This window comes from Gavia stellata, chromosome 25, assembly GCF_030936135.1.
Source record: "Gavia stellata isolate bGavSte3 chromosome 25, bGavSte3.hap2, whole genome shotgun sequence".
NCBI lineage: Eukaryota > Metazoa > Chordata > Aves > Gaviiformes > Gaviidae > Gavia > Gavia stellata.
This window is the reverse complement of record NC_082618.1, coordinates 10,653,420-10,674,313: the sequence shown is the minus strand read 5'-3', so window position 1 is coordinate 10,674,313 and position 20,894 is coordinate 10,653,420. Positions and strand designations below refer to the sequence as shown.

Sequence of the window (20,894 nt, the reverse complement as noted above, 5' to 3'; positions counted from 1 at the left end):
GAATAGGAATGGAATGGAATAGAAATGAAATTAAATGGCATGGCATAGAATAGAAAAGAAAAGAAAAAAGAAAAGAAAAGAAATGGCATGGCATAGAATAGACTAGAAATGGAATGGCATAGACTAGACTAGACTATAAATGGAATAGAATAGAAATGGAATGGAAAGGAAAGGAAAGGAATGGAAGCAATGGCAGTTGCAGCTGCTGGAAGAAGACAGAATTCTTCCTGGCTGCGTGACTGGAATCTCTGTGTTTATCACAGAAATTCAGAGGGTGAGCTTGACTCACCTTGGGTTGGCTCCCGCTGATTTTTAGAGGGAACAGGAAGAGGACAGCAAGCCAGCGTATCTTGTTTCTGCTGCAGTACAAAAGTTCTCTGAGTCACTCCGTTTCCAGAAGCACTAGCTTCTCCAGCGCTGTCAGACGCACAAATCTTTCCTATTTGCCCTAACAGGAGGAATTCAATAAAAACAAAATTGCGGTTTCTTGCCCAGAAACCTTGCTTTCTTAATTCAAGAGAAACAAAGCATTTTATTCCTGCAGTAAGGAAAGATACAGTATTCCCTCCAAATAAGCTTTATTTCCAGGGGCAGACAGAATGTATGACTGTTACTCTGATAGTGCGGGTGGGCTTTCTAGCTCCAGCGTTACTCAGGCCCCACCGGGATCAGTACTTCATTCTGAAGCCTTTGGGCTCTGCTTGTGGAACCCTCCGGAGAATGACATGTCTGAAGTTACTTTCTTCTAAATCTCTTTTTATTTAAGGGTTCTGATTTGAATGAGGTACCCTAGAGTAAAGGCCCTCTCCAGCATTCCCGTCCATAGGGCTGGACAAGATGCCAAAGCAGGTAAAAAGAAAACCAGGAATTGTGTGTGCTAATTAAATTTTACTGCCCGGAAAGAATTCTTGGCTTGTTTCCATGCAGTCAAGATTAGGTAACTACTAAGGTATATTCACCCCTACTTCACGAATTGACTGGACCTATTAACTGTGCGGTTTTGAGCTGTGTTACTAACACCAGCGAGTGATTTTTGTTATGCCATTGGCTTTAGCAGGGCAGGTGTTAATGCATGTAGCAAGCACATCCTTAAGGGTGTTTTTTCAGTAAAATTAATGGACACATGCGCTATGCAGTACAGGTGTCGGAAGTGATTGTATTTTCAAATACTGTTTTTCTTTTGGCTAAGCGATCACCATCTCTTCTCAAATGAAGTGATGTTGAGCAAGGGGGTGCAGGCGAGCAAAAATAAGCCCTTTCTCAGGTCTTGCAATATCGGTTGCACAACGGACTTAAGAACTCGGCTGGTGCCAACGTAATACAGCAAACACATGGGAGGGCACGGGAAGAATGGGCGACTGGCAGAAACTCGTCTTGTCCGTGGAGTATTTCATAATTGTGCTTGTCTGTTCTCTGTGAAAGCAGCAAGCTTCTTAACGTTCATTCAGAGGAGAATAACAGAAATCACTTTGATGGCAATGCTTAACTGCGTTCCTAAGCTTTTTTTTTTTCCCTTGCTGTGTAAAATTTTGTATTACTGGAAATGAACTACTTATGCTGTCTGCAAAAGATAATGCTCCTAAATGAGTACATTATTGTAGCTTTATTTTTTTTTTGAAATGTGTTAATGGGGTTTTGCAGTATATTTTCCCCTTTATTAATGAGCTTAACTCATGTAGTGGGAATGCTGCTAACTAAATTTAACACTTTTTCTGTATAAACAAGGTGATACCCTTCATTGACTTGGTTAACTTGTAAAGAATTGCAGATTTATGCTACTAAATACAAATGTGTAGGGTTACTTTGAAGGAGTTTCTGTCAAGGAGAACAGAAAAGGAATATCCAGAAAGCAAAAATGAGGACCGGCATCTTTTCCCTTCTTCATTTTCCTTTATAGCTCCTCTCTCCTTTCCCCCCCCCGAAATGACAAAGAGGACCTGAAATCTCTCTTCTGGCTAAGTTTTCCATTACGCTGGTACAACAATTGTGTCCTTCCAACTAATATTGTCAAGGACGCGGGAGCCCAGAGGCTAATATTTAAATACTTCAAGTGATTCAAAGGGGACAAATCTTCACCTAATGCAGGCCAGCTCTCATAACGCCACCACTTCTTTCCCCTGGCTGCGATGCGTGTGCTCTGCAAATTCACTCCTGGGGCCCTCAATCTCTGCTCAAAAAATGAAAGTCTCTGCTAGGAAAACTGCATCTGTGTTGGCCCACAGCAGCTTTCAGCTCTGCGTTAGCCTCTGCAGCCAGTCCTTCCTGCTTCCCTCTGCCCAAGGCAGTGTTTGCATTGAATGCGTGACATTTGCAGGCTTAGAAATAAGCCAGTTAAGAACACTGTGTAAGTGTGTCTGTGCTGAACCACCTGCAAAATTGCAAGGGCCAGGTAGTGTCAGTCTAAGGACACATTCTTTCTGAGTGCCTTTGCTTACAGCTGGAATTACCAGCGATGAATTCAGTTTACAGACTGTGTTGTCAGCCCGCCATCTCTCATACGCTAGATAATACCTTTCTAAAAACAGAGCACCCCATGGGAACCATTGATGCCGGGGGAGGGCAACTGGGAGGAGGAGTAGCTCAACCATACTAAGTTAATGACTCCTGCTGAGACTGAACTTCTGTTACGTGGAAGCAGAAGAGCTATAAACTACAGTGGATGAGGTGAAGGTCCAGCTGTATTCAGCCTCTGGTGCTGATCTGATATCCTCTCCAGGAAAATGGCCAAAAAGAAGATGCTATCATCCAGAATGACCTCAGTGAATCATTTGAAGAAGAAGTTCGAGCGTTCCTCAGTGATGAAGAGAAACTGCATCTTTGTGATGACCTCACAAAAGTTAATCCGGTGACGACTGCAACAGGTAAACAGCCAGCCAGGGGAGTATCTCCTCAGGAGTCGCTTTCCCTGGTGGCTACTAATACGTGGTAGTTACGGTGCTCATCGTGTTAATACTATCATGAACAGAGTACTTAAAGATTCAAAGCCTATTAAAGCCTAATCAAAGCCTTAGAAAGTCACATTTGGCTTGGTTGAATTTTTTAAAAAATACCTCTATTGTAGATTTAGCTTATCAAGCTCCGCATGCAGAGCTCACATTTGTATTGGTGGTTCAGGTAACTGGAGCGTGGCTGAGAGTTAATGCTATTGAAGGACTCCTGCATGACCTTGTGATTGCAGTTTGGTGTCACGTGAACGTATCAGAAAACAAGGCTCTAACTTAGATTCAAAATATACCCATGAAATTGGTTTTGAAAAGCAAATTCCTCACTCGAGTTTTAAAGATGATCCTGTTAAGAGAAGCTAGGGCCTGTTCCTAGTGCAAAGGGTGAATTCTTGCCTCTGTTTGTTCTGCAGGTGAACAGATTTGCTTTCTAGGACTGACTATGTGAAACCTCATAAAAGCACAGGATTTATTGAGTGGAATAGTTAGCAGATCCCTTAAGATTTTTATAAAAATAAGGGCAACTTGTGAAGACATTGTTATGTATATTAGACCTATATCACTCTCTTGATCACCTCATTCTCTATTAAACCTAATAGGTAACATATCTGAAGATTTTTGTTACGAACAGGAACAGGAAGAGTCAAATACACTTTTCAAAAGATGCTAACAGAAGGTGTGTCTTTCAGTTTTGAAATGTCTTCAAGCAAGATATACAGTAAACCTGTTTTATACAAATGCCGGCTGCAGCCTGGTGGCTTTAAATCCATTTCAGCCTGTCTCCTGCCTCTATTCACCTGAGCTTATGAGAGAGTACCATGTTGCGCTTCGTCCTCAGGTAATCCTTAGATTTGAAATAACTGTCCTTCCGCAGAACCCAGATGTCAAGTTCTTCCAAATCTATATAAGCAAAATAATCCCAAAGGATTAAACCCATTTCTGGTGACATGCGAGTTCTGTTAAAAGAGTAGTACCGCGTTCAGATAAATGTGAGAAGACCTTTGCTTTCCATTGCTGTTGAACTTTGTAATTACTGTTCTCTTAAATATTAATATTCTCTTTTACTGCCAGGATTTAAAACCTCACATCTTTGCAGTGGCTGAACAAACCTACAGAAACGTCCAAAGCCAGATAGGCCCCGTAAACCAGTCTATAATTGTTAGTGGAGAAAGTGGTGCTGGGAAGGTGAGATTTTTTTTCTGACATTGCTCTTAGATTTTGAGATTTGGTGGTGATTTGTAGTGCATAGTATTTCAGTGAACAAGCAAAGACAAAATAAAAAAAATTCTGACAGAGCACGTAGCCAGTCTGCTCTAGCCTGACTCTCTTGAAATATGCATAAAGCATTAAGTGATTGCTGCAGTCAAATAGACGCTACTAAATATAGCTGCTCTTTAGGTGGCATCTGTAATTTCTGGGAGGGCTAGATCTGAATCATTCGACAGGAATTGCACCTGAGTTAGCGTCTCAGCCCAGTCTGTTGGGGAGCTAGTGTGGGTCTCGGCAAACCCTGTGTAGAGACTTAGAAGAAGCGGGAGCGTTCAGATCCTGTCCTAGGCCCTTCTGTAATGGTCCATCCCTATTCAGCAAGGTATTGAGGATATTTTTAAGCCTGAGAACAAAATGATTTGCTGAGTGTTAATGACTCAAAGTTCATTTATATTCAATTCATCTTAAGATACTAGCTGTTAATTCTCGCTGAGCTTCCAGATGGTTACATCTTGATAAGACTGCCATTCAGCGAAGCACTCCGACTCCAATAACGTTTAAATGTCTGTTGCATGTAAGCATACACAGAAAAAATTTCCACTGAACTAGAGCTATAAACCGGACACAATTACTCTCATTAGCATCATAGCTGCTGTTTTCAGAAGCTAGCACTGTTTCACTAACTGACATAACTAATAACGTGGTAAAAACAAAGACCTATCGTCAAGCCTCTCTCTTGCAGACCTGGACATCTCGGTGCCTTATGAAATTCTATGCTTCTGTTGCTGCTTCAGCTATCTCTCCAAAAGGCAATGAAACTGTGGAAAGGATAGAGAAGAGAGTGTTGGATTCCAACCCTGTCATGGAAGCATTTGGTAAGTGAGGCTTTTTTAATAGCGAAAAGAAGTAGTGGCCACTGAGGGAATTTTCTTTGTTAGTACACAAGTCTAAGCTAGCTCTTGGTCCTCTCCTTAAAAGACAAACTTTTCAAATACTGGAGCTATATACAAATCACCCTTCATAGCTGTATGTCCTACATGGAAGAGTGGAACCACTCTGATTATGCTTTATCTGTCACTGGCAATTTCACAGGAAATGCATGTACCCTGCGGAATAACAACAGCAGCCGTTTTGGAAAATATATCCAGCTTCAGTTAGACAGGTAATAATTACTGTGTAAAAACCTTATCTACTGTCTTCTTCCCTTAGGTCTTTAGAAACCTGTTTCTGAATTCTGCCATAGAATATTTTATCTGCCTTTAGAACGTATTTGGGTTTGCTGGCAGCTTACATTATTGTTATAGCTTTTTTTTTTTTTTTCCTGCAAGCTCTCACCCTGATCTCTAGAAGAGAGCAATGGAAAAACAGAGAAGCAGTTAAGAACTCTGAATAAAATATTACATTAAGCTTGCAGAAAAGCGAAGGTGAACTGCAAAGCATTCATAGTCAGTCAATATCGTCACAACACACCACCTATGGGATTCTGTGAGGAAGTCTTGTTGAAATCTTTGCTTTTTTTCCCCCCTCTAGATTCCACCATCTGAGTAGTGCTTCCATTCAGACTTTCCTTCTGGAGAAGACCAGAGTTGCCTATCAGGCCCCCAATGAAAGAAACTTTCATATTTTTTATCAGGTTTGCCTTCACTTAATTTTGCTAGATATTTCTGACAAACAGTGGGGATGAAATCACCAGATTTAGCACAGTTGCAGCATTTAATATTTAACAATTTTCCTGCCTGCCATGCTTCCAAATTAAATCATCCTCCCAGTGCGTTATTCTTCATTGTCTGTGAGACGTAAACACCAAAGGCAGAATTCAGTCATTACCTTGTTTTCTGTCTCCAGATCACAAAAGGCGCCACTGCAGAGGAGAGGCTGGAATGGGACCTTCCAGAAGGGGCGGACTACCGCTGGCTGCCAAATTCTGAAAGAAACTTAGATGGTAAAGATTAGTTTCACAGACCGTCCGTTAATAACAGCTGTAACTTTAAAGGAAGGCAGGCAAAAATGTGTCTGCCCTATTAAATCCCATGACCCAGGTTGGTCAGCGAACAGCAGACATTTTGCAAAGCCACCTGCATTAATGGGATTCTTTTTAAGTTTCAGTTTGCACTATTAAAGAGTTTTCACCTGATTTAAACCAGCGGTTTCTGGCCTAGCAAATTTGCATCTCTCTATGGCTATGTTTAGAAACTGTCTCATCTTCGGATGTGCTTCAGCAACCTGCTGCCTAACTTCAGAGCCCCGCAGAGTCAGTATTAAGTCAATGACTTGGTTCTCCAGCTTGTACTCTGGGATTTAGCAAAAGACCATCTGGCTTCCTTGGTGTCCTTTGACAATTCCAGCTAAATTGGTTGTGGTGTAGAGTGTTCTGCTTGCCCATGTCTGTGTGCGTGGCTTTCTTTTAAATAGCACCTGTTTGGCTTTTCAGAGGACTGCTTCGAGGTGACCAGAGATGCAATGTTTCACTTGGGCATTGACCGCTCCACGCAGAACAATATTTTCAAGGTCAGGTACAAAACATGGTCACCATGAGGCTGCTGCTGATGTTTGGAATGTCTTTTTAGCGTGGGATTTCTGCAGAAGTAAATCTGTATCAATGTATAGAGCACGGTTTGTTTGGTACTCCTGACTGGAGGGCCTGCAGCTACACATTAGGTTGCATAACCAAATATTAGTTCTTAACTAAAAGCTTGCACTTGTGAACTTTAGTTTTCCTTCAGTGATTGCAGCATTAGGAATTAACATAGAAGCTTGGAACCTACTTGCTTTTTTTTGGTGCAGAAATGTTTCGACTTATCCTGTTCATGGAGCTAAGGGAAGGCTAAGAGGACAGTACCTTGGAGGGGAGCTCTGTTTTAGAAAACTCGGTGCTTGATTGTATTTCAGGTATTGTCCGGCCTTCTCCATCTTGGGAATGTTCAATTCTCTAATCCAGTGGATGAATCTCAGCCTTGTGAACTAGAAGACAAAGCCAAAGGTGAGGCAACAAGCATGCCGTGCTCCAGACAGTCTTGTTATCGTAGTGCAGATGCCTAGTAGAAAGGATCGCTACGCTTTTCCGCTTGGTAGGAGACTATCAAGGTCATGGACAGACCAAAATTTAAGCATGTTTTTGTTCGGTACTTCACGGTTTCAAAGTACCGAACAAACAAAAACCTAACGCTCCCCTGCTCTGAGAGATAATATCCTTCCGTTACAGGTCAAGGCAACTCAAACATTAGACAGTCATTTCAGAAGGATTATTGGCAGAACTGTTACTCTTGATTGTAATCTTATGGTGACATCACAAGACTTCCACAAATCTGACCCAGAGTGGAGAGCAGGGCTTTTAAAATTAAAGCTTTGAAGTTTTCATGATAAAGACTAAAACTCCATTTAGTAACAGCAAATCTGTTAAATTGCAGCATAGAACACAGGTTGTTCTGCATGTCTTCAGGAGGTTGTGGATCTAGTTTTCCTTCAGAACTACAACACTGTCCTGAATAGTGAAGTTTCCTACTATTATTTCACATGCTCTGAATTCACACTACTTAATGTTCAAATAGTTTTACATACAGCTTAGGTTAGTGAGATCTTAGATGCTTTGTTAGCAAATACTCATTCTTCTAATGAAGGGATAAGATTTCCTTACTAACCCAAAAATTCATGTTTTTTTCTGATCATGGCTATTTGACGTTCTCTATCTGGATTTAGAGGTCTCTGCTCAAAAAAGGTGAAAAAGTAACAAAGACGTACCTAGAGAGTACTCTCTAAAATGCCTACTTCAGTGTGGCAAACTTCATACTTTTTTGATACTGTTGTTTCATTTGAAATAGAGTACCTGCAATTCTAGGGGTACTGTACATCCAAATTAAGAGGCTGGTCTTGCAAAACTTTCTCCCGAGTTTGGGTGAAAAGATCCAAAGTCCACATTTAAGTTGGTGAGTTCATGGAAGTGTCATTTTTCTGTATCATCGCTAGACCTTCTATAACTTCAAAGGGGCTGCATTTATTTGACACTCCAGATAATCTTGCAGTGTTTTTTTCCTGAACAAGATTTTGTGAAGACCGCTGGAGATTTGCTGAAAATACCTGTGGAGGAACTACTGGAATCATTAAGAATTCGAACAATAACTGCTGGAAAACAGCAACAAGTCTTCAAGAAGCCATGCTCCAGAGCCGAATGTGAGACTAGGAGGGACTGCCTCGCCAAAGTCATCTACGCCAAGTAAGGACACATAGGCCAGGCTGCTGTGCTAATCCATGTAACTTTTGTGAGGGAATAGAGAGGCCAGAGGGATTTACTTTCCCTGGCTTTCTGCTTGACTCAGTAACCGTGTAACCCTCCCTTCCCCGCTCAACACACTTTGATTCAGTTGTAGGTGCTGACATAGCTGCAGTATCTCATAGAGAGGTCTTCAGAGAACTGCTGTTTCATGTCAGCAGGCAGCCTGTCATAGTTTTTTGTTTCTTCCATGTGATGTTGGTAAAAACAGCAGGAAAAGAACACTACTCTGATTGTTGTAAGCAAGCACTTTCCAACTAATTCAGTTGTCATTGTCTGCAGATTGTTTGAGTGGCTCGTTTTGGTCATAAATGAAAGCATCTATGCAGATCCATCAGTGTGGACCAGCTTCATAGGTATGGTTTATGCATCACTGGTTTAACTGAGTAACCATTAGTCCTTCAAGCTACTCCTAGACCAAAACGCACTGTCTTCCCATATTCCTCCTAGGTTTGCTGGATGTTTATGGTTTTGAAGCCTTCCCTGAAAACAACTTGGAACAGCTTTGTATTAACTATGCCAACGAGAAACTGCAGCAGCACTTTGTAGCACACTATCTGAAGGCACAACAGGTAATAATACTCCATTAAGATCAAATGTTAAACATCTAATTTTAAAACAGCATCTTTTGTCTCTTTAATTGTATTTCTGTGCTTCTGATCAGATTGCAACCTTCAGTTGAGTAAATAACACCACAGAAATCAGAGGGATGTGAGTAAAGATTGCTTTTTTAAAGAGGAGGGTGTGAGGCAGTTGGTGGAGTGAGACAGCTTTCTCTCCTAGGGTACTGGAAATCTGCTCCCTATTATACAGCTCCATTGGCTCTGTGGTCAGTTAACCTGTTAGCATTCCCTCAAAGAGCCGAACGCTTAAAACTAAATTCTTGAGGTCAGTGCAGCCTAAATTGAGAGTCTCTTGGAAGCTGCTGCTTATAACCGTGTTAATTCTCTTCATCAAGTGTAAAGTACCTAAATGGGTGGGGAGCTTCTAGACCTGAACTTAGTGCGAAGGCAGAGAGCCCAACAGAACCTTTTAACCCGAACATCGATAGCACATGGTACCTGGTGGAGGTCTTCTGCCACGGGAGAGCAGTGTCATAAACCCGGTTGTCATGCTGGTACCTTTAAAGACAAAAGCACACTGCGCATCAGATTTTATTTTTGAATGAGGAGGTACACAAGTTGTGTCGTTTCACGGTAGAGAAGGTATTTGCACCATGCTAAATCCATGGTAGTCACTTGCCTAATGGTCATACACTGCTAATTCCAGTTCTCACCCGAGTGCTCTGAAAGCTAAGAGTCCCTGCCAGGCCTGGGCTGCTGCTCTAATAGATGTACTTCAGTCTTTGTTGAATTCCTCCACATGACACATACATCACCACAATGCTCTTTGCCATTACCTGAAATCTGGGAAATTATTTTCTTTATGGCACCAACATGATGGTACCTTCTGCCTCAGGGCATAGTTTTATCAATTTATTCAGGAGATAGGTATCTCTTGGACCATAATTTGTGCTTTCATATGTCCAGCAGTTTTTTTCCTGCCTGCCCTCATCAGTATGCCAGGGGTTAATGGTCAGTGAAGATGGAAACCAAGTTCAAGCACACAATTACTTTCCTTGAAACTGATTCATGACCTCTGTTTATAGTACCCCTCCCAATTACTGCCTGCCCTCTTACATCTCTTGATCTGGCTGTGTCCCAAACCACTTAAACGCCATTAGTGGCTGTGCTGAGCAAGCTTTTGGCAGGAGACTTTTAAAAATAACTGGCCAGAGCTTGTGCTCGTTAAACACTCCCGACAGCTTGTTCTGTAATTCAGCATAAAAACTGGACAATTTTTTTCAACCGGTATCTTTCTCCACTTCCTTTTGGATCAGGCTTTGTTTTAAATGGAGCCCAGTTAGTAAAGTCTGGTGTGTGATGGTTGGTTTAGGGCTACGTCCCAATCTAAGGAAGGAGTTCTGTGCATTCCTTGCCCTTCAGGGCAAAACTCAGTGCAGCCAGGTGAGGCTTAGTGTGACTGTAGCCCGTTTGTTTACTCTGTAAAGCAGCCTTGCAGCTTGCTCTGATAAATCTGTGAGGTTCCCAAATACTTAAACAAATTAATCCAGCAGGATCTGCTACTGCGTACTCAAAAGCTACCTGGGGTAGAATATCCGCGTTTGGTTTTTTCCTCAAGATTGCCATTGAACATGAGCTGAGCTTTGGATGAGTAGGCTGAGCCTGGGATTAACTTGTTAAACAGTAACTCCGTCAGACTGCAAGAAGGCGTATGGTTATTTGAGCGCGAGTGCCCTCTGCCGCAGAATAACCGGTTTCTCCCTTACTTCAGGAAGAATATGCAGCTGAAGGCCTCCAGTGGTCTTTCATAAACTACCAGGATAACCAGAACTGCCTTGATCTGATTGAGGGTAATCCTCTCAGCATTTTTTCTTTGCTGAATGAGGTAAGTGTGGACCTAACCCCTAACGTTTTTGGCCTTGTTGCCTGCCTTCCATCCCATGCCAACAAAGAAAACATGAGCACTAAATTAGTGGGAAACTTGTCAGCTATAAAATTTCTGCAGAGCTTATTTTTCAGAACTATCGTGACACTGCTTCTTCCTATTCTGAGTTGTCTTTTTTTCCTCTGATCAAGGATGTTCTGATTCAAATATGAAGCCGCAATTACATTTTGGGGGGGGGGTTCTGCCAATATTTCAGGGCTTGCATACTCAAAGCAACTCTAAAAGTAAAATGGCTATGATTTTAATTCCAGGTGTCTTAGCTTTTAAAGACAGTTCTCTATGACAAATAAGAAATGCTGCAATTTTGTCTTGTTTGCTATGCAGGAGTGCCGTCTGAATAGATCCTCTAACACTGACCTGTTTCAAACTCGGATTGAGAAAGCCTTGTCTAATAATCAATGTTTAAGTCGAAACAAGTTTAGTAAGAAGCCTAACTTTATTATTTCACATTACGCTGGCAAAGTCTGCTATCAGCTGGCAGCAATGGTGGAGAAAAATAAGGTAAGTGCTTTCAGAAAGAGCTGTTTGAAAAAAAACCCCAACCCAAAAATCTTACAGACGAAAAGCGATTTAAATCAAAGCACCAATAACATGTCTATTCAGTGATGTTTACTGGATATACATACCTCGCTCCAAATACATCTTCCAGGCTGTGTAAAACTGGGTAATGTTCTTGGTCTAATTTTTCGTGACCCATCGGTGGCACAGGCAAACGCTTTGTTGGCAGACCTTTCCGCTGAGGATTAAGTGGACCACGTATCACCAAATCAGGGCTTCTTCCATTCCTGAGACAATGCAGAAGTGTTAATGGCATCAGGGCATTTCTATAACCATAAATAGAGCGCTTCATTTCCCCCCCCAATTCAGGTAAGTTTATGAGAAACAAGAGCATGGACCTGACTACTGAGAGTTCTGAAAGTAGTGGGAAACTCAAGTTTTGGCCTCATTGTGCCATCAGGGAATAAGTGAAATAGTCTGCAGCTGTGAGGGTCCCTTGTCAGTTCTGACACCACCTGCAATTATGGCAAGTGGTATTAAGTGATACAATAAAATCCCATCTCTTACTTAAAAGGAAGACTTTCTAACAGACTTTCTAATATCTGCTGCAGACTGTCCTCTGGGGATTAAAATACTCCTGAGACTTCTAGCTCGCTTAAGTTGTATAATGAGAACAATGTTAGGAGCAGTCATACATTTGACTAGATTTGCTAAATGTTCAGCCAAACATTGTTTTCTATTCCTGAATCTGACTATGAATGAATGTGTGTAGTCAGATTTGAAACTACTGCTGTCAAAATTGGCATCAGAAATACTATTCCATCTAGATATGCGGAATTCTTATTAATTTTCAAAGGTGGGAGGTTTCTGCCTAAGTCCAAGTACTAATGAGTCCTGTTTGTGTTTGCAGGACCCCATTCCACCAGAGCTGGTCCATGTTTTGCAGAATTCTAAGGACCCTTTGCTTCAAAAATTATTTCCTGTGACAGAAAGGAACCAAAATAACATCAAAACCCAGAACAGAGCAGCTGTTGTTACAGTGGTGTCAAAGTTCAAGGTACATCCTATTCGAGTTTCTGCTTTCTACTGCTATCTTCGTAGCTAGAAGAGAAAACAGTGTAGTTGGACCAAGACCAGTAAATGTTATTAAAGTGAAACAGCTGTAAAACAAGAATAGCTTCAGACTCCTGAGATTCTCTGGGTTTTAACTCGCTCCGATTTTACCTTTTCCTTTAACAGTTGGGCATCTGCCTTTGTGAGGCTTCTTCCTACCTGTTCCTCTTGAGGGGTTAGCTTCAACTGATGGCCCTGCTATAATTTTGGAAACTTTCTGAATTTGCCATCAACAATTTTACAAAAGCATCCATAGAGTGGATTTTTTGCTCAAGCTGTCCTTATAGAAGAGCTCTGCTAATACTGAGTCTTAAAGCCATCCTCGCAAAAAACGGCTTCATTGTTTTTACAGAAGACCACTGATTAGCTAAATTACCTGTGGAGGAGGAGTCCCTAATTAAACCTGTTTTCCACAGGGTTCACTTGAACATCTCATGCAGATTTTGAATAGTACCACACCGCATTACATCCGATGCATCAAGCCTAACGCTGACTGCAAGGCAATGACTTTTAAAAGAGAAGAGGTAACTTTTCAAAAGCCTTTCCTCACAGAGTCAATGAGAAGCTTCCTAGAGACACTGTGCGGGGCTTTGCATTGGGTCTCTTATGATCTTGAGTCACTTGCAAAGCTCTTTTCACAGCACATTTTGAAATAGCTTTTTCTCCTTTGGAGCTTCCAGGATGAACGTCCTTTCAGAATCACTGATGATGCTTGTCTAAAATGGAGGTAGTAAGCACAGCAGCTCTTCCAGATGCAACTTAGTTGTTGCTGTATGAGAAGTTCACTTACCAGAGTGCTTCTGGGTTATTTGGGGTGCTATCATCCCAGCCCTCAAAATAGATAAAGGCGATCTGACTGCTCAGCAGTCCTGGTCACACCAATATCTTCATGGTGAATGCCCACAACAAAACTTTGCTTGCTCCTGAAGTCCAGTCTAGGACAAGTTCGATGCGATCAGCCGACAAGCATGTCTTTGGGAGCAGAGCAGCAGATGCTAAAGTTATACCTAGAGAACTTCATCTGATGTAAAAACAAGCAGCTGGAGTAGCACTGCATTAATTTTAAACACTCAGAGAATTTTCTGATTGCATGCAAGTAGTATTAAAATACCAACACTTGATTTTCTTATTCTGCTGCATTTGGCCAGTGCAGGGTGTGCGGATAGCGCAAGAGAGGGCACACGAGGACTGTCCCTGTGTTAGCACTGCCTTGACCCTACTCTGGGTGTAACTCACAGCAGTAGCTCGGTGGCTGCATAATGCCCTTCTCTGCCCTCTTCGTTCGTTCCCCAGCTGCCAGCGTGGTGGTGCACGCCAGGCAAGCTCTGGCGTGGTGGCTGAGCTGAGCTGCATGTCGCTTGGGCCGAGCACACACACCTTCCACAAAGAATAAGACAGTGGTTGCCTAAATCATCTCAATTTATGCCTCAGGTTCTCAGCCAGCTTCAGGCGTGTGGAATAGTCGAAGCCATCACCATCAGTGCAGCAGGCTTCCCTGTTAGGTAAGTCCGAATTTCTTGAGCAACGTCTTCCATAATCCGTTTCTATAGCAATTAGTGGCATATTAGCTATTCAGAAGAGCTTTTAAGCAGGAAATCCAAATATTTTGCAGTCTGTTTCAGACCACAGAACTACTGATTCTTTCAAAGCTATCTAAGAGTTCTGCTCACTGCTTGCTTATTTGAGCACCTCTCTTTCACGTTTTGGAGACAAAAATACCTGTCACAAATCTGGACTGCTGTTTTGTGTTTTGGATAATGAAACTCTGCTCATTCAGCAAGTCCAAAGGTGCAGTAACAGGACAACAAGCAGTGCTATTGCAACTTGCGTTCGAGACAATGGGATTCTTACAAATATACCGAATACTAACAAAGTCCAGAGGTGTCTATGACACACCCCTGGTCTGAGAGCTCACTGTACCTTTCCCATCTGACAAGCTGAGGAAGAGATGTCTTGATGGACTATTATGGACTAAAACTTTCTAATTTAACATGGCTTCACAGTAACATTTTCAGCAATTAAAATTAAATTATAAATGGCATTCCTCTAAGTGTAGTCATCTCATTGCAGCCAGTCACCTTGTTGGGCTTTCTGGAACACCTTTAGAGTATGGAGGGAACAAGGCCTGAGCTAGTCACGTTTTTGACAGCTTGGTATTGATGGGGTGAAGCTCCTCGTTATCATAAACGAGCACGATTCCTGCCCAGCCTTTGTTACAGGCAAAAGTCACTGTCTGTTATTGGGCAACAGGCAGTCTCCTGAATTTCTTCAGAAAGTTTGTAATTGCTTGCATGTTGGTGACTACGCAGGCATCAGTCTATTTGCATTCTATGCACTGGATTTTTGAAGCCATTCTGCAATTTTCCCCCCTCAAAGGATAGGTTATTTACCATATAGTAAATGAAACTTGCCTAGAATTAACTGTACATTTGCCTATCAGGATCCCTTTCCAAAGTTTCATGGAGCGCTATGAAATACTGAGAAAATCATGTGGGTCCAATAAAAGCAGAGTTTGTGATAAAAGTGACTATCATACTGCTGAGAAAAAAGGTAAGTTTCTTTAGATAATCCCTCTGCTATCAAGTAAAATCATCACTGCACCAATTTGATATCGCATAGATCAGATACAGTTACTGTATTCAGCACAAGGGACACCACTATTTTCAAAAGATTTTTCTCATCTATCACTGACTTGAGTTTCTGATTTGCCTAACACTTACAGCAGGCTCTTTTTAAAAGTCTGCAAATCTTTCATCTTATTGCTGTTTTTCTGTGTTCCTCTTGGGTAGAACAGTTACAGTTACAATGGTGTTTGGGGTTTCCCCCCCCAATATAATTTGATTTAGAGTTGGTTCTTGAGTAGACTTGAAAACCACTTACCTTTTTGCTTATATTCCTTCTCCTTCCTTTCTTTTTTTTTTCCCCCACCTTGTTTTCCTGCCAAACACACTGACCTTCTAGCTTACCTGGATTCTGCTGCTTCTTCTACCTTTTGCAAACTTCTGTATGCGATTCTTTTTTCTAAGCAAGAGCGAGGATGGACTTTAATCCAATCTACAAGGTAACATCTTTGGTATAAACCCCCGAAAGAAGGAGCTCACCAGCTGGTTACATTTAATATTAAGCATTGCTGCAAGCCCCTTCTCTCTCCCAGATTAATCCCATCTTCACCCAATGGGTCTGTCAGTAACCAGTAAGTACCAGCCTTTTTCAGATAAGTAAATTGGCTGGAAATCTATTCACCTTGCAGAAATGGAATGAAGTAATGAAGTACAGGCTGGAAAATGACTTACACACCGTATCTTTCTCCCTCAATTATACACCCATTAGCTGAAATCCCTCACTGTGATAGGTTACTAGTCCTTTTTATCTTTAGCAGGTAATAAGCTGCAAACAAAGCAAAACAATTTCCTAAACATGGGAATAAGCTTTTGGTTCCCTTATCAGCCCAGCCCCATGAACACCATCATAGTCACCAGATGTCTTCCTGTAAGCAAGAATTGCTTATATTTGTTTTCAGTACCTTAAAATGCTCTCATCTCCTTAGAAATATTTATAGCAGAAAAGCAAACAGTATCCAGGATGGAAAGATACAAAGACCATCAAGTTCCGGCATTGGGCATGCAGAAACTCATGCAGCATTGCCTTGAGCAACACAATCTCTTTCAAGGACAGGTCGGAATTAAGTCTACCTCTCTTTCCAAATAGATTAATCTGGCTAACCTGTTTGTCTCATAATGTAAAAAATTGTGTACTGTGTCCCAGAAATGGTTTTAACAACCTCTTATTGCTGCAATAAACTCCCGCTTAGTACTGTGGCGGTGCGCTCCCCCCTGCCCCAGCTTAAGCAATAACCATCAGTGGCAGGCGTTTCCATTGAACTTTGTTAACTCGCTGTCTTATATCAACAAAATATAGTGTTGCTTCTCTCTTGCGAGTGAAGTGAATCACTGTTTCCGTGACATGTCCCTATAGCTGCTTCTGACACCCTGTGAAAGCTGTAGAATTGTGTAGCATTTGTTTTCTGTTTCTGCATCTTTTAGTACATTAAGGCTACAAGACTAATTCCTTGCTTTCTGTTCTTTGTTCCCCCCAGCTTTGAGTTTTGGGTATTTCATCAGATTTTCTTAGGCCTGAGCTGCTCACATCTATTCTTAATTGCATTGCTGCTGCTTTCTAATGTTTCCATGTAGGATGCTGTAAATAACGTGAGAACAGCTGAGCCCTCCTTATGTCTGTTTCATTGTCTAGATCTACCCAAAATGACATTTGTTACCTATGGATAGGCTGCAATCGAGGTGATAAGACAGCACTCAAACTACATCCTAGTTAAAACACACCAAGCTGGTTTTCTAGTTGCTAGCCCACGGCAAAATCTACGCTGTCAATTTTTTCCCTTAAACACAGCTAGATCTAGTGATGTCTCAGCCATCACCTCCTCCCCTCTTGTTGTAGGTGTATCCCTCCTATATGGCCGAGAAGTCTCAGTGTAAAGAGAATTACTTGGTCCCGATTTCCAAGTTTTGTGATACCTTCTCTTCAATGCTTCATTTGTAGGCGAGACTCCAGCGGTGGCTGATGACAAAGCATCACGTTCTGCTGTTTTTGAGATCCTTCAGAATGTTGTTATGGGACAAACTATTGCTGAGCAAACAGGGAACAGAGCAGAAAACACTTCAGTGTACTGCGGCAAAACCAAAGTATTTATGGCTAATTCTGTGGTAAGAGCGCCAGTTTCCTTGCCTAACAGTTCCGGAGTGTACTTGCATAATGGGGATTCTGGCACAGATGATCACCATGGTTTAGGCAATACTCCTGCTAATGCCAGTCTGACCAGAATCTGGCATTGTCCAAATTATTAAACTAAAAGTCAAACGTCCATCAGAATCCAACTACCAGAAGCACTTTGTTTAATGGCGTCCTTGTTGCTAATGGACAAGGAGCTGCATTTGTGTCTAGTATTGTCAGCATCCTCCCAGTTCCAGTAAAGGTTACAGCTTTCCTTAGCTTCAGCTGACAGACTTGGCTACTCTCACAGGCCAAAGCAGCTTCTTTGTGAAAGAGACAAAGGAGACGAAGGCACTTTTGCAAAGCTTGCATACTGGAGGATGCAGCCGTAAAAGAACCCCCTTTAATGGAGCTAGTTTTAAGCCAGCTGCTACTGGGACTTTGGGAGTGCCCGCTTTTCCCCCCCACAACGCGCTTTTCCCCCTCGGATACTTACATTGTCATTTTACGTGTTACCTACTAAGCACTAATGAAGTGCTGTCACTTCTGAAACCTAATCCGGCAGTCTTAGGACACTGAAATGTGCATGTGGTTTTCTGACAAACACCAAGAGACCGTAGAACAGTTGTGAACACAACTCTGTCCCTGAGTATTAACTGCAGGCTCGTATCCCCAATGCAGCTGGAGCAACTTGAAGCTAGAAGAGCAGAGGTGTTAAATGAGAAAGCATTTTGCATTCAGTGTTGCTGGAGAAGATTTAAACAGAAGAAAGCAGCGAAGGAGAGATGGTCTGCAACTGTCATCCAAGCAGGTAATTTGTAAGGGTGTGGCTGAACATAATATAACAAGTAACATTACCAGTTACACTGGATGTTTAAAGTGGCAGGAGCAGTTATGTTAATTGAACAAGGAGAAAGCTTAAGTGCTGTCTCTCTTACATTGTGTGCAAGAGCTTCTGAGATTCTTTGTACTCAAGATTTCTTTTAATTAAATCTTCAGCTGTTCGTTCCTGGTTAGCCAAGAATCGCTTCCAAAGGATGCGCAGGGCTGCTAGTGTTATTAAGCATGGCTGGAGGAAATGGAAAGTAAGTATGTTGGTACAGGAAAGCATTGAAATTGCGTGACTGAGGCTTTTTGGTGTTTGAGAAGGAATCTACATCTGTCAAGTAACTGTACAAAACCAATACTGTCAATTCTCCAGCTGAACTCTTCTCAAGCTGAAGAGGATGGATGCCAGTCTTCTACAGCTGCTTCTACAGGGTGGCAGTGTAGAGACTGCAGAATGAACTCGTTCCTTACCTTCATGAAACGGGGAAGTGTTCCAAAGGGTGTCCTGTCCTTTAAGATGCCCTCTTTTTTAGACTTAGTTTTGAAGTTTTAGATTTTGTTCAAAATGTTGGAGAATCTTACTCAAAAATATTGGTCTGCATCTCTTCATCAGGCAAAAATGGCTGCGTTAGCAGCAGCTGAATTGGATGAGGGTGAAGAGAAGGCGTTCTTCTCAGTTCCTGGAGCTACAGTGATCTCAGCCAAACCACCTCGCTCTTTGGAAAGAACTTGGCCTCTGCATGCAATAGTTCAGTTCTGGCCTCTTGGCCTTGTCCTGGCTGCTGCACCTGTTAGTGTAACGGGCCTTCGGAGGGACCTGTCCCTGCTGGCTTGCCTCAGAGTACTTCAGGAGAGCGACTGCTACAAGGTGGAAAGCTGTTTCTTTGGCTGCGGCATCACTTCCATTAGAGCCCTCCCACAGGTAACATCCCTCACGCACTCGAGTCAGCAGCACAATTAAGCTGCCATGAGTTCAGGAACCTGAACTCTGTGATCGAGCAGAGCAACTATGAAGTCTGCTCACAAGCTACAGTCTTCCTTTTTCCACTGGCTTAGATATGCCAGGTAACTGTTGATGACTCTGACATCAATAGGTCAAGCTAGACACACTGCCGAGTTGAGACTTTCAACTAAGCATGAAAACTCATGTTAATCTCTGTCACAGGAACAAACTGATCAAAGTTCTCCTTCAGAAACGGAGAGCATAGCATTCTAACATGGGCTCTGCTGTTACGTACTATGTATTTTTTCTGCTTAGGGAATTCAAGTTCCACAACAGGTGAACACATGAAAAAGCGTCCACTTGGGGAAAAGCCACTGGATGTATTAATAATATCCCAGTAATTTTGTGTTAACTTTCACTGTGCAAACAACTGCACAGACTAATTCGTGCAGAGGATTTTCAGGGCAGAAAGTGGGGAGCAGCCCTCAAGTACTTCATAGCCTATGCACATCCAGAGTAGCCTTAGATACCATTTACTACAAATAAGCCACAACCCGCACTGGCTTCTCTCAGAAATCGCGCTCTGGTTACTAATCACCTTGGGCCTGTGCTTGGGATTTTTGTTGATACATTTTTGAGGTTGCATAAAATTATGTGTGCAAGAATGTAACCTGTGCCCGGTCAGTTACTATGAGTAGGAAGAAGCAGTGCCAAGTTCAGTACTGACAAAATAGTCAAATCTTCAGAGTTTAAGCTAATTTCAGTTCAAATTACGGTATTAGTACTCTTTGTAGTAATAATTTCTCTTAAATCCATTTGTACTAGGACTCCTGTGGAGGTCTTCCTCTAGCCTTATTCATATTCACTAGTTCCTTATATACTAAAGCACTACGTAGTTTGAATAGCAAAATTAGCTCAGTATCTGGCAAAAACATCAACTGACCTCTCCACCTCTTTTTCTTCTAGGGTTCTATCAAGTTTCACTGCAAGAAGTCTCCCCTGCATTATGCAAATGTAAGCCCCCATACAGATGCCTATTCCATCACTGGCTTTAACCAGATTTTATTGGACAGAAAAAAACTCCTTCCAACATAGGTTTTGGCCATCTGCATATACTGTACTTTTTCCTTCAGGGAAGGACTGTCTGCAAGCTGCTGCTTTCAAATTACTCAACGTCCATATCTGCTGCTACCTCAGAGCTTTCTATATTGATGCATTGTACATATAATGTAATATACTTCAAATTTAGAACGCACAGGGGGGCATGCCTCCTCTCACACACATGCACATAGAGGAAATATCAGTACTATGAGAACACTCAACATAATTAAAAAAGATCAAGTGCTTTAAGCAATATATACTTGAACTGAACACTTCTGGCACCTCCTGGGAGAAGCAAGAGGCTGGTAACGAGAGAGCAAATAAGGCAAACATTTCTGATGCGTGCTGGATTCTCATATGGAGGTACAGCTATTCTGACTGACCACGAGCGTTCAGTAACATCATAACACTTCTGACTGCGACTGAGGAAGTGAGTAGCAGTCAGCTGTAACACTAACGGCAGATGTCTCAGGGAAAAGTGAGACCAGACTCTTGCTTTTTATCTATAGGACCAAAACATATGTACTCTCACAACTGCCATGCATTTCTAGCACTACCTAGTCAACAGCATTCCCTCTGCCAAGGGGCCATGAGGCGCTCTATACCATCTCTCCGTTGCTCACATGGGTCTTGAAAATGTTCAGCTCTTCTGTGTATGCCACTTTTATTTTAAATAAACTGTTAAATACCTTGTAAAGGTGTCTGACCATCCGCAACAAGGTTTAGTTAAAAAAAAATTTTCAGATTAGTTTGAGGA

General features: G+C 42.0%; 1 protein-coding gene across 1 annotated transcript; it reads left to right on the top strand.

The window, feature by feature from the left end:
- The first annotated feature begins 802 nt into the window (after positions 1-802).
- Positions 803-20,858, top strand: MYO19 (myosin XIX). The gene is made up of 24 exons (XM_009820043.2): positions 803-849; positions 2,717-2,861; positions 3,632-3,780; positions 4,014-4,127; positions 4,894-5,026; positions 5,244-5,313; positions 5,682-5,784; positions 5,997-6,093; positions 6,583-6,659; positions 7,041-7,131; positions 8,190-8,361; positions 8,701-8,774; positions 8,869-8,990; positions 10,753-10,866; positions 11,251-11,427; positions 12,335-12,481; positions 12,954-13,061; positions 13,969-14,039; positions 14,978-15,087; positions 17,095-17,258; positions 17,947-18,076; positions 18,265-18,350; positions 18,707-19,015; positions 20,003-20,858. The coding sequence occupies exons 1-24, from the start codon at positions 838-840 to the stop codon at positions 20,129-20,131; spliced, it is 2,904 nt and encodes a 967-aa protein (XP_009818345.2). The 5' UTR covers positions 803-837; the 3' UTR covers positions 20,132-20,858.
- The last annotated feature ends 36 nt before the right edge of the window (positions 20,859-20,894 follow it).

What these genes read in the sequence shown, in the direction of transcription:
- MYO19 (XM_009820043.2), top strand. An exon ending in GAGAAAGTGGTGCTGGGAAG is followed by an intron (nt 4,128 to 4,893) that starts GTGAGATTTTTT and finishes TCTCTCTTGCAG; the next exon opens with ACCTGGACATCTCGGTGCCT. An exon ending in CCATTAGAGCCCTCCCACAG is followed by an intron (nt 19,016 to 20,002) that starts GTAACATCCCTC and finishes TTTTTCTTCTAG; the next exon opens with GGTTCTATCAAGTTTCACTG.